This window comes from Saprolegnia parasitica (genome assembly GCF_000151545.1).
Source record: "Saprolegnia parasitica CBS 223.65 unplaced genomic scaffold supercont2.17, whole genome shotgun sequence".
Classification (NCBI taxonomy): Eukaryota; Oomycota; class Saprolegniomycetes; order Saprolegniales; family Saprolegniaceae; genus Saprolegnia; species Saprolegnia parasitica.
Genome location: NW_012156411.1, coordinates 219,291 through 235,328, shown reverse-complemented (window position 1 = coordinate 235,328; position 16,038 = coordinate 219,291). Strand labels below are relative to the sequence as shown.

Below are 16,038 nucleotides of genomic sequence, written 5' to 3'. Positions count from 1 at the left end.
ACTTGAAAATGTGTTGTGTTCCACCGCATCTTCCTTGCCGTGTAGCTCGCTCGCAAGCCGCATCGTCATGCACTGTCTCTGGTCCACAGGTCTCTCTGATCCAGATATCATGTGCTGAACGCTAATCATTTCCAGCCTCGCGTTGCGTCAAGAGCAATCGCCATGTGGCCTGCACTCGATTGTAGCACTCCAACTATGACGTCGCCTGAAGCAGCTGTTCCTGAATTTCGCGCCAACCGCGCCGATCCTATTGTTCCGCGCAGAATTATGGTTTTACCCTCCCGACGAGTTTTATTAGTCGACGACATGTAGTTGTGGTAGATATGTCATGTCACTAAATGATGTGCGCGCATCGGTGCATGCACCACACATGCGACCCGCTGCCAGCCCAGTGGTACAGTGCAGCGACCCCGCACGGATCCTTAAAAAAGGCTTCTGTGTTGCACAGGATTGTGGTCATTGATTCAACGACTTCAAGTCCGTGTTCAGTGCGCGTTCTTGTGCCAATCGACAATAGAACGTTGATCATAGTAATACGCGGAAAGGCTACTCGAGGGTCGATCATTTTATGAACGATTTGTATGGACCGTGGGCTACGGCTTCGTCGTCAGCATAGTATGCTTCCGAACGCAGTTGGCACAGTGCGCGACCCGTGAAATGCACCCGATCAGCAGACGCACCGCCTCGTGTTGCTACTTTACAGCGCGTTGCGTCCAGGCGTGAAAGGTCGGTCACTGTGGGCTGTCGCTGTGTACGCTCGCTGTGTAAGTGAAGACAGCATCAGGGCACGGTTTCGTAGCTATGTAACAAGCTTGTCCTTATTCTTGGGAATAGTCGCAAGGAGCTTTAGCGTTCCGTTGGTCGCATTGTTGGCATTGGCGAGCGCTGTCCAGAAACTTTGGGTCGGGCTCGTACGGCTTGAGGTTCCCGCCTTGGCTCTTGAAGAGGAGGTAGTACGCACTTGCGTACGCGCACTGAATCGGAAAGTAGAAGGCCAAGTAGAGAAAGACGTCGGCAAGCATGCGGCGCATCATCGGGAGGAGGTATCCGACGGTGGGGATGACCTCAAGGTACGAGACGCTCATGATCGAGACAGAAAAAAGCGCGGGAATGCCAGCGTAGACGCGCATGGTGGCCGAGAAGGGTGCCGTAACTCGCAGACGACGTAGGCTAGGGTGAGGAAGAAGGTGGGGAGCTGGATGCGGTTCCAGTACGACTCGAGGGACGGCGATAGCTTGCCGCCCTTGAGCAACCCGAATGTCGACGTGAGCATGTACCACAGAGCACGGAGACCGCGACGGACGATACCACGACGTTCGTTAGCACGCGTGGCGAAACGTGAGCGGCTCCATTCATCGTAGTACGGCTGCGGAGATGTGCTTTGACGCATTTTAACGGTGGTCGCCAAAGGCTGCGGAACACAAAGGAACCTAGTCCACGCCAGCGATCGATGCTCGACCCACGTGGCACGCGTTCTAACCGACGCACTTGCTCATCATCTTTGCGCGGTCGACCGGTGTGAGTCCATCGACGCACGGGTTGATAAACTGTTGGTTGATCCTTGATCGACGCAAGAAAGATATACTAGTATGGCACAACAATCCGTGCTTGTCAGTCATTTTCGGAAAACTTCTAAAGGACGGATCAAATATGCCGTTTTCGTTTCCTAAACTCCTAGCACACGCTCCGCATGGAACACTATTCGTGATGAAGTTGCGAGGGTCCGTGGACTCCCATGGTGGACTCCTGTACCCTTCCATTGCGTCCAGCGCAAGAGCTTCATTGGTATGGCGTCGACAAGGATCCTGGTACGTTCCTGGTAGCACTACAGGCAAGGGCAGATCGCCATACTAGCAAATTGCTCGCAAAGACAGACGTGGCGTGCGTCTACAGCTCCAACCGAGTCGCAACCATCGATGGACAGAGAGAGCGTGGGCACGAGGCGTTGGCGCGAGCGTGTCCGGTACGTTGAAGCGCCGGCATCGATGGCGCGTTGAGTCCATTTGGAGGAGCAACGATTGTATGTGTGCGCATTGCGTGCTTACGTGCAGCCGCCATGCAATCGCCTTGCTGTATCAGGCCACGACGGTCGCCCGCAACGCTGACGCAGGAGAAAACGTCCAACAAGTTCGCTGTGACGAGGTCGCGGCCACCACGCTACTCTGCTGCAGCCTTCCAGGCGCATCCGCTTGGCTGCTGCAATGCCCTCCCAGAGCAGAGCCATCGTGAGATACAAGTCCGATAGCGATCTCGCTGACCTGTACAAGTCGGCACGGCAACACGATGCGCGATCCAGTGGCATCGCGCGAGCGCGCACCGTATCCGCCTTACGCATATACGCCAGCGCGCCTACGTGTGCAGTGAAAAGTCGTCCGTCGCAAGTGATTGGCATCGTAGAGGCGGCGAGACCACGCTGTCGGCCATTGGGCTCCGCGTCCTGCCATCACGCGCCCACGCGCTCTAGCGAAGCGCTGTGCCCGCATCGTCCTTGGCCTTGCCCGTCGGCTTCGTGCGTCCATGCGCCGTGTTCGTCGTTGGCATCGACGTGGGATGCCGGCCAGCAAGCCGCAATCCGGCGCTGTCAATTGCGTGCAATTAGCCTCGGGCCAGGATTGGTGGGTGCAAAAATCCGACTTTTGCGCGATGCCATTGGCGGAGGCAGTGCATGGCGCAAGGCCATTGGCCAAAAAGTGTTGGCTGGACATGGCTGGTGGCGATGGTGTGTCATGTGCCACGCCGTAGTATTTCCCCTTTATCGTTGTTCCAGCGACACAGTAAAGTATGAGCAAGTTGAACTCGGAGCTTTTGGCCAAGGCCGTCGAAGACATCCTCGCCTTCTCGGCCGGTGAGACGATCAAGGTCGGCAACGATGACGTCAAGGGCAAGAAGCGCAACTTCCACGAGACGATCGAACTCCAGATCGCCTCAAGAACTACGACCCGACGAAGGACAAGCGTTTCTCGGGCACGTTCAAGCTCCCGACGGTCCCGAAGCCGAACCTCAAGATCTGCATCATCGGTAACGCCGTGCACTGCGAGCTCGCCGAGAAGAACGGCTTTGAGTTCATGACGGTCGATGACCTCAAGAAGTTCAACAAGAACAAGAAGGTCATCAAGAAGTTCGCCAAGAAGTACGATGCCTTCCTTGCCTCCGACACCCTCATCAAGCAGATCCCGCGTCTGCTCGGTCCCTCGCTCAACAAGGCCGGCAAGTTCCCCACGCTCATCACGTCGGGTGAGGACATCAACGACAAGGCCAACGCCGTCCGCGCCACGATCAAGTTCCAGATGAAGAAGGTGCTCTGCCTCAACCTCGCCGTCGCCCACGTCGGCCAGACCAAGGAAGAGATCATTGTCAACACCCAGTTGGCTGCCAACTTCCTCGCCTCGCTCCTCAAGAAGAACTGGCAGAACATCAAGGTCCTCTACCTCAAGTCGACCATGGGCCCCGCCATGCAGATCTACTACTAAATGTTGCTAGCTTTGCCTCGTACCGGATACCCTCTCGGCCTATAAAGCCGTGTAGGGGAGCTGATTTCGACAACTTAAGGGAGGAAACTATTAATGGAATTTAAATCCTGCGATATCTCAACACTCCTCGTCTTGCCTTGATATCACTGTCGGTCTTGCAACCCACAGCGGCACCGCTAGCCTCGTATCGACGCCTTGCGACGTTAACATGTCATCGCCTCGCAGGTTGTTTCAAAAACAGATGCGAGTGATGGCGACAAGGTCTGTATTGAACCGAGCCTCGCCGTCGGTGGCTAGCGCTACGCTGGCCCTACCTAGCCTAGCCGAAGCGCCATTGATGGTGCTACACGACCCTGCCGTACACATACGCGTCGAGGTCGCCGGTCGGGCGTTCTTGATGCTTGGCCGTGCGGCGGCGGCCCCATGACCTCCAATAATTGATGTGCAATATCAATGTCCAGAGGATACCGACCATGGAACATGGCCACCTTGTCGCGGCCTTCCGAGCCGAGTGTGTGGCGCCGCTCCAAGCTGCCGTCTTTGCCGGCGGCTCCATCGTGCTCGAAGCGGCAGCCGAAGATGCGCTCGCCCGGTATGAGCAGCAGCCCGAGCTCCATGTCGAGGCGTCGCTCGGCGAGATGGACGCGCTGTGGGCCGACACGGCGGACCTCTTGCTACAAACCACGCTCGTAGCCGACGCCGACGCGCTCACACCTGCGTTCCTCGCAAGCATCGTGCATCCCATCTTTCAGTGCAGCCGCATTCTTGCGCGGCTCGACGCGGCCTTCATGACATCATTGCCTGCCCCGCGCGACTCGGCCAAGTGGCTGCCAACGTTGCTGCTCGCGTGCAGCCATTTTCTGTGCAACGACGCGCCGTGGCATACACCCAAAGCGCATGCGCAAGCGGAAGCGCTCCTTCATGCGGCCTGCGCGCACGTTGGGTGGCGCCGCGGCCTCGCCCCGCCCTCGTGCGACGAGCTTGTCGTTATGTACTCGTGCCCTCGCATCTCAATGGCTTCTCATACCAGACGCGATCCGATAGGCACTGCAAGCGCGCGCTGTCGGTCCTAGGAACCAAGTGCCGGAAGGAGACGTGGGTGCGCGCGGGCTGCCCAGCACCCTATGCTTTTCGGTTCCTCGTGCAGCACTTGGTCTCTCCGGCGCTCGACCACGACGTCGTCGGCCGCACGCTCGCGCTCGCACTGCCGCTGCTCGACCAAACCATCGTGTCGGTTCAGCGCATTGGCGTCGACGTCCTCCAGCACGTCGTTACCGAGGCCACGCCCACGGACGTCCGCTGGCACAGCGACATTGTGCTGCACATGCTGTACGAAACCCTCAAGATTGCGATGAGCGACGCGTCCTTTCTGCAAGCCACGCTGCGCTGCCTCGCCGACACGTTGGCGGTGACGTCCGTGGCCCACGAGATCACAAGCTACGACCGGTTCTTTCCGACGCTACTGCGGTCCTGGGACATGACCTCGGACGTGACCATGAAGCGCGTATATGTCATTGGCTTGCGGCCGTGGATCGTTGCGATGGGGGCGCCCCACAGCGTGCAGATCGTGCAGTACCTTCCGTCGATCCTGACCGTGCTCTTGGCTTGTCTCGAGAACAAGCTACTGACGCTCGATGCGCTCGAAACGCTGCGCTTGGTCGTCGTCCACGCTTGGGTGCGCATGCCACAGCATGTCGACGATGTCGTGCTCGGCCTCTTGCGGTAGGATGGCGATGATGCGGATGATGACGACATTGATGGAATGCCTGAGCTTGCTGTCTGCTAGGTGCTTGGTGTTCAACACGATCCAGAGCCATCTCGAGGTCGCGGCAGGGGCACCACAGGATGACGTGCTCGCAGAGGTCGTGCGCGTGCTCCGGCTTCTGCAAGCGCTCAAGAAGGAACCCCTTGCGCCGCTGTTGGCGACGATTGGTGCCGCGTGCACAGAGCTCACGGCCATTTGTGATCAAGTACAAGTGGCCATGGTTGCCTAGGGCGAATGGAAACCTTGATATTCTATCATTTTGTGGCGTGGACATGGGAAATGTGTCAACCGTAACCATGTGACGTGGCACAATACGCTGCAAGAGCACGCCCACCAACTGCATTTGTGGCCCTGACTTCGAGTTGCGCTTGCGTGTGGCTAGCCACGACCGCGGCCACAAAATTGGGCTCCATGACGTGGCACTGCCACGGACAGGATGACGTGGCAGTTGCTGCGTGCAACGAAACTGTCGATGTGCGGCACCCCATTGCAGCGCGTCATTGCGCCCGTGCTGGGGCACACAAACGTCTTGAGGCTAGCTCATCGGACGACCACGTACGTAAACGAGAGTTGGTGCGCCACATGTCGGCATTCTTGGCGTCAAATGAAACTCAATTGATTCATTAGAACATATTTTTCGCCGAGGGAGTCGTGTCGCTCAGCGTGCAGCTTTGTGGATCGGATGTCGCAGGTCGCATTGAGCCACAAAAGGTCGAAGGACCTAGCAAAGCCGACAAAAAATGTCCGGTTGTTGCGAAAGCCTCTCTGGTACACGGCCGTGGTTGGAATATCGAGTTTGCCGTCAGCCGATGATGACGTGGCCAACAGACAAATATATTTCTCTGGGACACAAATATATATTCACATTATGGTGTCGAGCGTTGGATGGATTCCAGTTGTCATTTGGCAGTTGGATACTCGCCTATTTGTTTCCTCAACCATTGCAAGCATTTGCGACCAAGACAGGGAGAGCTTCTCGATTCAACCACAACGACAGCAGTGCTCATTCCCGCATTCCCCACGTTCCAGCACCATCCAAGGCACCACCAACATGCACGGCTTGGCTCCGCTTCTGATTGCTACGACTGCGATTGCTTCGACAATGGCGACCACCGAGGCGACGACAGCGTGCTCGTCCAGCGTCCTCCAGACGGCCGTCGCACCCGTGCTCTTCTCGGCGGCGACCGCGCTCACGCAATGCTCGACGACCACGGGGCTTTCGATTGCGAGTATTGCTAGCTCGTCGCCGATCACGTCGACGCAGCTGGCTGCCTTCCTCGCCGACACCAACTGCATGTCCTTTGCGAGCAGCGTAGCAGACGCCATTGCTGCGATTTCGCCTCTCTGCGCGCTTCAGACGTCGCCAAGTGTCGTGACGACGGCCGATGTATCAAGCCTCTCGACCACCGAGTTTGTGACGCTGCTCTTGTCGTCGTCGTCGAGCAGTTCCAACTCGACGACCAACGCAACCGCGGTCGTCACGGTGTCACCCACTGCCAACGCCACCGATGCCAATGCAACGACGGACGCACCGACAACCATTGCCGCGACGACGACCGTGACGCCGACCGTGCCAAGCACATCGAATGCAACGCCGACGCCGACGAGAGTGAGCTCGAGCCCGATGCAGTTGGCGTCGAGCATCACGCTACTGTGTGCCGTCACTATGCTGGCCATGGTCTAAGGAGACCCACTGTCTTTCATCAACATGCACGATGCATATACTATTCGTCACTGGATGTTTCCATGATTCGCCACCTGTACAATACTACGAGTCCTTGCCGTGCGAGTTGGACGCTTGGACAAAATTTGCCGCACGCAACCAAGAGGCGATGAAAGTTTGAAGAAGCCTGCCACGCGGCCTTCAAGAACACCGATCCTTGAAGCACCGCCTACGCACCGCCGCCGCTTCGCAATCACGTGGCGTCGCTGAATCTACGTCGTATCTATTGTGTACGTGATCGCTGGGTTCACAAGCAGGCGGCAGCTGCGTCACTGTCGTGGTGCCATCGTCGAGTTTGCCGTTTGGAGTTTGCACTTTGCGAACAAGCAATATAAGCCACATCGACCCATCGAGCGCGACGGCTACACAGTACACGGCCACTGGTACACGGCACAGTGTCGTGTGCGCGATTCGGCACAATAGCATGGGTGTCATCGAGCGATATGCGTTGGCGTGTCGCAGAAAGGCGGCGTGATAAAAAAGATACTTTTCGTTCGGGCGCGCCAAATGGGTGGTTCATCATTTTTGTTTTGGCCACATCCTACGCACCCATGCAGGCGATCACTACTTTCATCCTTTGTGCTATGGCGGCCTCGACGACCGCCCAAAGCACGCCGATCAACCACATGTGCTCGGACGCCGACCTCATCGCAGCCATCACGCCGGTTGCGCTCACGTCGGCGACGACGCTCCACCAGTGCGCCAAGGACACGGGGCTCTCGATCGAGGCCGTTCCCGTGCCGGCCAACGTGACGCCTGCCCAAGTCAACGCGCTCCTCCAGAGCTCGAGTTGTGCGGCGTTCTACACCAGCATTCAGTCGGCGATCGCCAAGATCTCGCCCGCGTGCTACTTGGTGACGAGCCCTGTGCCTGTCACGTCGGCACAAATCTCGTCCGTATCGTATAAGGATTACGTCACGGCCCTCCAAGGCACGACGACCGGTGCGCCGGGTACGACGACAACCAAGCCGTCGACGACGACGGCACCGACCGGCAACTCGACTGCTGCACCCAGTAGCTCGACGACCGCGCCCGGTACCACGACCGTTGCTCCGGGCAACTCGACATTGGTGCCGGGCAACTCGACCACCGCACCGGTTAACTCGACCACCGTACCGGTTTACTCGACGGTGACGCCCATCACGGACACGGTTGTGACCAAGACCCCGTCGACGAGCGCGACGCCGGCTCCGACGACGACGACCCCCAAGGCCACGTCGTCGGCGTCGATCCTTGTCCCGACGCTCGCCGCACTTGCGATCGTTGCTGCTGCTACGGTCTAAATGACCCACGTTTGATCCATTCCACTTTACTTCACCACTTTATATTTTCAAAATAAAACCTTTCGTAATCCCAATTGAAGACTTGACAGCAGCTGGAGATAAAGAAACGACTTGATGCCCACGTGCTGGCAGCGAAGGCTGTGGAGTCCAAGCCCCACATTTTGTCGTGTCACATGCTTGTCGTGGGCCATGCATTCATTGCTAGCAGGCACTACTTCGATAGTTAACCCATGGACGAGGAAGCCGTGACCGCTCCCTGAAGCGACCCTCGGAAGCCTTGGGGCGAGATGTCGAGTAGCCGCCGCTTGTCCCATGTGCGGGAGGATGATGGTCAACCAACATTGGGAGCGGGTATATCTGAGAACGATTCCCAAGCAGCAGCCCAAGAGAAAGCGTGGCTTTGGCCAGGACATTTCCTTGTAAGTCCTTGCTTTGACGTGTTTACCGCTACCCTCCATACTCTGTCACTCCAGGCGAAACAGTGCCGACTTTACAGTATATGGACGTACGTACTCTTCCAGCGCGAATCGTACAAGCGGGCATCAGTACCTGGTATGCGTCGATGTACACAGCTGTCTGCTTCTCGAGGTCAGAGCTGTGCTTATCGTCCCGTGCCAAACGACCAAAAGGCAGCAGGCGCAGGTTGCGAGAAAGGCGAGAAGCACCTTCTTCGATTTCGATGCTCAGCAAGCACCTTCCAAAATCGAAGCTTTCGCGATCGCTGATCAAAAGGCCATTTCAACTTTGCATTCCTTCGCAGCACCATGCAGCTCTCGCTTCTCCTCTCGGCGCTCGTTATGACGTATGCGCAAGAGCTGTGCTCGACCAACGAGATCCAGGCGGCAGTGACAAGCGAGGTGCTCACCGTGTCGGGCTCGGTGCTGCAGTGCGCACTCGACGTGGGCCTCGACCCCACCGGTGTGCCGTACCCTGCGCTCGCGACGGCCGCGCAAGCCGCGCTCATGGCCGAGGACGTGAGCTGCATCAAAGTCTACGGCGCGGTGCAGACCGGCATCGCCAACATCTCGCCGGCGTGCATCTTGACCAAGGCGCCGAAAGTGATCACGTCCGACCAAATCTCGGGCATTTCGTACCCCGTGTTTCTGGCGCTCGCTCGAGCGGGCGCGGGACCTGCCGCCACGGCAGCGCCGGCCGCAACCGAGACGACGGCACCGACCGCCACCGAGACGACGGCACCGAATGCCACCGAGACATTGGCACCGACCACCACAGGTACGAACGTGCTCGCTCCAGGACGACCATGCAAATCCATCATGATGATGTGTAGTGAACGAGACAGCGACACCGACGCCGACACCGACGACGACCACGGCACCGGTTGGGACGTCGCAAAACAACGACGACGGGTCGCCGACAGCCGCCAAGCCCAGTGGCACCTCGAATGCGGTGGTGGCCTCGGCGACCTGGAGCGCGCTGGCGGTACTCGCCGCCGCTACCATGGCGTAAGCAGCAACGCTAACAGTGGAAATACATTTCAATTCGTTTTGTACATAGACACGCCCCCGGTGACGACCACGGTGGCAGTGGATTGAGACCGCACCTGTCGAGTTGTTTTCATATCCAGAGAATAAGGATTGAATCAGACATGTGGAAGGCTCTCATGGAACGATGAGCGGAGTGATAGATGATGAAAGACAGACAGATCCATGGATAGTTTGAGAATTGGCTCTGGAGTTCCAGCTGGGCGTCAACGCTACAAGAGACTTTGGCCCCGTGCTCGCTTGTGTACTATTCGACAGCGTTGTACCTTCAACGACCGCCACCTCCTTCATCATTTTACTGGTCACGGGCCTCATTGACTTGGATGGCGGTGGTGGACTCGTCAGTTATTAACATCGGTGCCTCCTAGTCAAGCCGACCGTGTGTACAATATGTCTGAATTGAAGACAAAAATCATATACCAACACACGTGTATGATAGAGTAGGTACTGTGCGACATCGAGCCCTCGTCTGCGTTGGACGATGCGCACGGTAGAAGAAAAATGGTGCGCTCACCCGGCGACCAGCTAGAAATCTTGGATCGCGCATGCTTTTCGTCCAATCAAAGAGCGCATACGATAGAATCGCCATGCCATTGGTAATAATGTGGCTTGCAATTACTCACAAACGCATGGGATTGGTGATCGTGTGCATGGCGTGCGGTGATTGGTGCAAATGCAGCACTCTCCATTTCACTCCACCTCGCTCGACGATGCCAAGCACCGACGCCATCGACCGCATGACGGTACCCGCAACCTCGTCCTCCAGGATGGACCGCCCACGCAGCGCCTAGGTGAAGAAGCTGCAGGCGGAGCTCCAGAAGCACGGCGCCGCCACCCGCGGGACCAAGGTAGGTGCTTGCGCACACGGCGAGAAGCGAGGCCATGTTGTCGCGCCTAGGCCGAGCTCAAGGCACGCCTCGTGGCGCTTCTTGAGGTGCGCGCATTTCTACTCCAGTACACACGCGCGGACGAGCGGTGTGCGATAGGAGTCAAATGCGCCTGCGGCGAGCGAAGAGGCTCCTGCGTCCGACTGCAACACGGACGCGCCGGCCGACGACGTGCCATCTCCTACAACAGAAGCGCCGTTGCCGGCCAACGAGGCGCCTTCTGCTGCGAGCGAGCCCTCAAAACCATTGGAGCCCACTGCAACCGTCGAGCCCGAGGCTACCGCGACGAGCCATGAGAACGCCGACGATCATGCCCGTACGACGACGCCAAAAAATCCATGCACCAGATCTGACGCCTCTCTAGACGCGACCACAACGTCAGACGAGCCGATGGCCACAGAGCCCGATGCAATTCCAGCGACGACGACCGACGTTGCTGCGTCGTCGGTGGCCCCCGGTACATGGATTTTACATCAAAGTATCCACGACCGATGCAACAATAGACGAGACAGCGGCGCCGCCAGCCAAGAAGCGCAAGGTCGACGAGACGGCTGCTGTCGTGCCACCGGCCAAGTACGCGTGCAAGCATCCTCTTCCGCGATCGCTGCACAGGGCCGTATGTAGGAACCCCGTGTCGTGCACGCTTCGCATCGACAATTTTGTGCAGCTGTCCACGTACAGAGCAATCATTGTGCATTTGGTGCTCTGAAAACCAACCCATATAACCGTAGGCGCTCGTGCAGGCCGACGGCGTCTTCGTCGAGGACCAAGGCTTCTGGATCGACAGCATCAAGACGCACTGCTACGTCACGTTTGCGACCCCCGAGATTGTACGACCAGCTGTCATTGCGTACAAAGACTGGAGCAAGCGTAGGCGACGGCGACGCGCCAGCGTCTGCACGGTGTTGTGTGGCCGGCCCACCACGGCAAGGCCCTCTCGGTCGACTACGCGGTCTCGACCGCCAAGGCGATCGCAACGGCGGTATGCCTCTCGACATGTCGTGCTCTTTGTATAGGCGATAATATGACGCTAGAACCCCGTGCCGGAGCTGCGACGAAGACCAACGCTGGTCGCCTCCGTGGGCAAGCCGACGGCCGCCTCGCTCCCAGGTAGCAAGGCAATCTCGGCTCGCGAGGTCTCACTCTCGCACGCAGCCCCGCCCGTGACCATGGACGACCTCTTTTGGAAAACCACCACCAAGCCCGTGCTCTACTACCTGCCGCTGACGTCCGAGCAAGTGGCGCTGCGGCAAACATCGGCCGTCGCGACTACCACGACCACGTCCTTGTAGGCAACCTTGCTTTGTGTTACGATATGCCACACTCAAAACTCAAACCCGTCGAGGTGGTTGAGATCCATCTCGAAAATAGAGCTTGACTTCGGCGATTTGCCCGACGGCACGCCGACGTGTGCGGGGCAGTGGTCGCGGACGACGCGGTAGAGCACATCGCACGCGTGCACGACCGCCGAGCAGCTCAGCGGGTTGACTTCGTGGCCGTCGTCACTGGGCCCACAACAGTCCTCGCCTTCGTCCCCAAAGATGGCCGCGTACTAGGCATCGCACACGTCGTCCTTTTTCAAGATGGACATATATATTGTCGTACCATCTTGTTTTGGTGGTGGTAGAGCCAGTCGTAGACAAAATTCTTGTACTGGCGCGAAAAGATGGTGCCGAGCAGCGCCTCGTCGGCCGGCGACTGCGCCACGCCCACCAAGTGCAGCAACGTAAACGACAACTGGAGCTCGAGTTGTTCCTTGTACTTGAACTCGCAAATGTCCTTGAGCTCGACATGGACATATATATTGTCGTACCATCTTGTTTTGGTGGTGGTAGAGCCAGTCGTAGACAAAATTCTTGTACTGGCGCGAAAAGATGGTGCCGAGCAGCGCCTCGTCGGCCGGCGACTGCGCCACGCCCACCAAGTGCAGCAACGTAAACGACAACTGGAGCTCGAGTTGTTCCTTGTACTTGAACTCGCAAATGTCCTTGAGCTCGACGACGGCGTCCAGCGTGTCGACGACCGCAACCACAATCGGCTCGTAAAACACACCATACGAGACGCGGGAGAGGGACACGCGAAGCGCCATGGTCGCGCTGATCCGCACCTGGCCACACAAGGGATTCATACGAGCGTCACGCCGAATCCTACCTTGAAGTTGTCTTGCTGCTGGATGGCCCCGAGGAGCGCAGCAAACACGGTGGGCGTCCACGGCGCAGACGCCACGGGCAGCTCTGGACTCTGAAAGATCTTGGCGAGCGCGTGGCACGAGTTCCAGCGCACCTACCATTCCCAAAGCGATATGTAGGATAATACCCTCTCGAGAGCGTCGTACCTTGGGTGCACCGTCGCCAATCTTGCGCGCCAAGCTCTCCATGGCTGTCGCAAGGAGGCAGCTCGGCGCCACGGCCACGTCCAGCTGCGCGACTTGGGAGAGGTACGGGGACGCGCAGAGCCAGCGCGCGACAAGACCCATCGTTCGGACGACACTCGATACGACCTTGTCGTTATCATCGAGCATCGTGAGCATGCATTCGAGCACGTGGCAGACAAGCGCGGGCTCGAGCAGCATGATGAGCCACGGCCTAGAAACCAGCCAAAACATCAGAAACCCTACCCCTAACCTAACCCTAAGTACGTACATGTCTTGGGCGTCGGTCGAATCGGGGCCTGGCGTCGTGCACGCATTGCCAATGGCCCACACGACGCGGACGCGCACGTTGAGCGTCGAGTCGGTGGCGAGGCGCATGCCAAGCTGCACCACTTGCGACACAAAACTGGGCGTCTACACATCCAACAATGCGAAAAATACGAAAAAATACGAAAAGATACGAAAAGATACGAAAAATACACGAAAAATACGACAAATACAAGAAAAAGAAACATGTAGAGCACAAGACGTCCACATACCTTGAAGATAGGAAGCAAGACGAGCGCGCCAAGGAGGCGAAAGCCCGCAGCGCGGACAACGGCCGACGCGTCGAGGGGCGTCGCAAGAAACGTTTTTGTCAGCGGCGCCAGCGACAACGTCGCCCAGTCGGCTTCGCGCAGCAGCGTAAAGCACGCACAGACACTGGCGCGGACGTGGTGCGACGGGTCATGGAACGCACGCACCACATGCGTGGATAGAAACGGAAGCTAGTACCAATCATAGAGTTGATACAATGCAATGTGTCGACTCGCACGTACATAGTGGTTGTTGGCCGCATCGCCCTTGATGTAGTTTTCCAAAATCTTGACGGCTTGCAGACGGACGTTTTGGTCGACGTCGCGAAAGGCAACCAGCAAAAAGTCGGCCAAGCGCGACCAATGACGGCTATACATGCACCAGGCGTGTGAGCTGCACAGCAAGCAAGTCGCCGTACCTAAGGCCGGGCGCATAGTTCTTGGCCACCTTGGAGAGGAGCGCCATGGCGTCGAGACGGTGAAAGGGCACGGCGAGTGGCTCGTTGGCCTTGGCTTGCACCAGCATCTCGACCAAGAATGGCGTCTTGCGCGCGGCCATCCACGGCGTTCGTTTGGTGGGCAGCGTCAGCGTGAGCGCCTCGCCTTCGAGCCAGCGCAAGACCACGTCACACGGCTCGTTCGTGCTCAAAAGGCTCGACATGCAGGCCAGCGCTGCGACACGAATCGAGTGGTCTACATCCATGTCGTCCTTGATATACCCACGTGATGTGACGAGGCATTTTCTACCCGACGCGAAGAGGAGGGCGTGCACGTGGCCCAGCATGGCGTGCAGGACCGAGGCGAGCGGCGGTGTCGCGGCCGCGAGCTCCTGGAGCACGTGGCCGTACGGCACTTGTTGCACGAGCAGCGTCAGCGTCTAGAAAGACATGAAACATATGAAAAAAGGAAGACAAGCAACGAAAAAATGAAAAAAAAGCCGCCTACCTTGAGGATTTGAACCAGCGCCGCCATGTCGGGCTCGACGCGCATTGCGTGTAGCAACGCAATGTGCACTTGGTGGACCATCAAGAGCATGGTTGCGGACCGCGATCGAAACGTCGTCGCCGTCGGCGCCTTGGCGAGGGTTAGGTCGCAGCGCAGCTCGAGTGCGGGCCACAGAAGTTCGAGCCACTTGAGCGCTTCAAGGCGCACAAGCTCGTACGGATCCGACAGCAGTAGCGTCAAGATCGACGGGGACTGATCGTACAAAACCATGTGCGCTGAGAAGGTCTCGGGAAGGTAGAGACTCATCGACAGCGTGATGCTCGTGGGGTACACCTTGAGAATGGTACACAGCACACGCACCACCAGGTGGCGCAGGCGTGCGCTCAGCCCACTACATACATAGTCGTGTATCGTTGACCGAGGACGACGCAAAAAAGGCGGTCGTACATGCCCTGCTTGAGCGTCTCCGAGTCCGAGTCCGAGATCGACGACGACGTCGCGCCCTGGAGCACGAGACCACACCCTAACCCCAGTACACTTATTGGCATGTGCGACTCCACTAGGAACAAGAAGAGCACCCAAGATCTGGCGCAAGCTCGCGAGCACGTTGGAGAGCGCAAAGCGCATTTGCTGGCCGAGGTCCGGGGCGTCTTTCGCGGGCAGTAGCGCCAAAATGCATTCGAGGCTCGCGGCGCACGTCTACATGTAGACGATATAAACACCTTGTCGTCATGCGACAGCCTCGTCGTACCTTGTACAGTATACGGTCCATGGTCCACTGCACGCCGGGCACGTCACCGCGGAGCTGGCGACACTGCTGTAAAAAGTTGTCGACGAGCGTCGTCCAGAGACGCAGGGCATAGGCCGGCGGGGATGCGAGGGACGAGGCGTGCAGGAGGTACGCGACGCACTGCGTCGCCGCAAAGCGAGCGCCCACGTCGGCGCTCGTCGGGTCGAGGTACGCCGCGAGGTGCGTCACGATCGACGCGTGCAGCAAAGGGCACTTGTCTGCATTGTCGCGCAGCAGCAGAGCCATGCCCGTCAGCGTCGGCTCGGCGTACCTAGCACCATGCCATCATTGGCCTCGCTGCATCCAACCATGGCATGTCGTCGCCTACCACGAGGGGCAGTGGAGTAGTGCGTTCATGCAGTACGTCAGCACAATGGTCACGTGCTCGGCCCGGAGCGGCAGCTTTTCCTTGCAGCAGTGGCGTAGCACAAGCATAAAGTCGGCCACGAGCAGCTCCGACTTGGTGGGCACCTTGGTGGCGAGCGCAGCCAAGGTGCCGCCCACGTCGTCGGTGCGCAGGCGAGGCGGCGGCAGCGGCAGCGAGGCGACCTTGGCGAGGAGTGCGTCGAGCTCTGCTGTCGAGAGCAGATCGTCGGTCGCCGCGAGCTTGTCGCACACGAGCGTCCACGCGCGGCTCGTTGCGCGCGCCGACTGCCACATGTGTCGATCGAAGAAGAGCGCGACTGAAGCTCCGAGCCAACGGGCGGAAGCCGGCGTCGCGGACGTT

At 58.5% G+C, this 16,038-nt stretch overlaps 7 protein-coding genes across 7 annotated transcripts; 6 read left to right on the top strand and 1 right to left on the bottom strand.

Moving 5' to 3' along the window:
• The first annotated feature begins 2,742 nt into the window (after positions 1-2,742).
• Positions 2,743-3,593, top strand: SPRG_05559 (50S ribosomal protein L1). Its single transcript, XM_012344276.1, has one exon. The coding sequence runs from the start codon at positions 3,066-3,068 to the stop codon at positions 3,468-3,470; it is 405 nt and encodes a 134-aa protein (XP_012199666.1). The 5' UTR covers positions 2,743-3,065; the 3' UTR covers positions 3,471-3,593.
• Positions 3,594-3,943: 350 nt separating this feature from the next.
• On the top strand, positions 3,944-5,483 carry SPRG_05558 (hypothetical protein; the record flags this gene model as incomplete). Its single annotated transcript, XM_012344275.1, has 3 exons — positions 3,944-4,461; positions 4,515-5,192; positions 5,257-5,483. The coding sequence occupies 3 exons, from the start codon at positions 3,944-3,946 to the stop codon at positions 5,462-5,464; spliced, it is 1,404 nt and encodes a 467-aa protein (XP_012199665.1). The 3' UTR covers positions 5,465-5,483.
• An 854-nt stretch (positions 5,484-6,337) lies between these two features.
• On the top strand, positions 6,338-6,919 carry SPRG_05557 (hypothetical protein; the record flags this gene model as incomplete). The annotated part of the gene is made up of 1 exon (XM_012344274.1): positions 6,338-6,919. The coding sequence occupies one exon, from the start codon at positions 6,338-6,340 to the stop codon at positions 6,917-6,919; it is 582 nt and encodes a 193-aa protein (XP_012199664.1).
• A 562-nt stretch (positions 6,920-7,481) lies between these two features.
• On the top strand, positions 7,482-8,315 carry SPRG_05556 (hypothetical protein). The gene has a single exon (XM_012344273.1). It carries the CDS (start codon positions 7,510-7,512, stop codon positions 8,239-8,241), a length of 732 nt encoding a protein of 243 aa, XP_012199663.1. The 5' UTR covers positions 7,482-7,509; the 3' UTR covers positions 8,242-8,315.
• Positions 8,316-8,951: 636 nt separating this feature from the next.
• On the top strand, positions 8,952-9,758 carry SPRG_05555 (hypothetical protein). The gene is made up of 2 exons (XM_012344272.1): positions 8,952-9,474; positions 9,530-9,758. The coding sequence occupies exons 1-2, from the start codon at positions 9,006-9,008 to the stop codon at positions 9,706-9,708; spliced, it is 648 nt and encodes a 215-aa protein (XP_012199662.1). The 5' UTR covers positions 8,952-9,005; the 3' UTR covers positions 9,709-9,758.
• Positions 9,759-10,439: 681 nt separating this feature from the next.
• SPRG_05554 (hypothetical protein) lies at positions 10,440-11,977 on the top strand. Its single transcript, XM_012344271.1, has 11 exons — positions 10,440-10,486; positions 10,535-10,591; positions 10,642-10,677; positions 10,730-10,946; positions 10,995-11,087; positions 11,134-11,203; positions 11,255-11,330; positions 11,362-11,460; positions 11,505-11,612; positions 11,665-11,740; positions 11,786-11,977. The coding sequence occupies exons 1-11, from the start codon at positions 10,454-10,456 to the stop codon at positions 11,920-11,922; spliced, it is 1,002 nt and encodes a 333-aa protein (XP_012199661.1). The 5' UTR covers positions 10,440-10,453; the 3' UTR covers positions 11,923-11,977.
• On the bottom strand, positions 11,938-15,971 carry SPRG_05553 (hypothetical protein; the record flags this gene model as incomplete). The annotated part of the gene is made up of 13 exons (XM_012344270.1): positions 11,938-12,182; positions 12,444-12,737; positions 12,782-12,913; positions 12,966-13,415; positions 13,541-13,768; positions 13,820-13,946; positions 13,996-14,269; positions 14,324-14,453; positions 14,522-14,912; positions 14,969-15,044; positions 15,100-15,220; positions 15,273-15,582; positions 15,640-15,971. The coding sequence occupies 13 exons, from the start codon at positions 15,969-15,971 to the stop codon at positions 11,955-11,957; spliced, it is 3,093 nt and encodes a 1,030-aa protein (XP_012199660.1). The 3' UTR covers positions 11,938-11,954.
• Between the last annotated feature and the right edge of the window lie 67 nt (positions 15,972-16,038).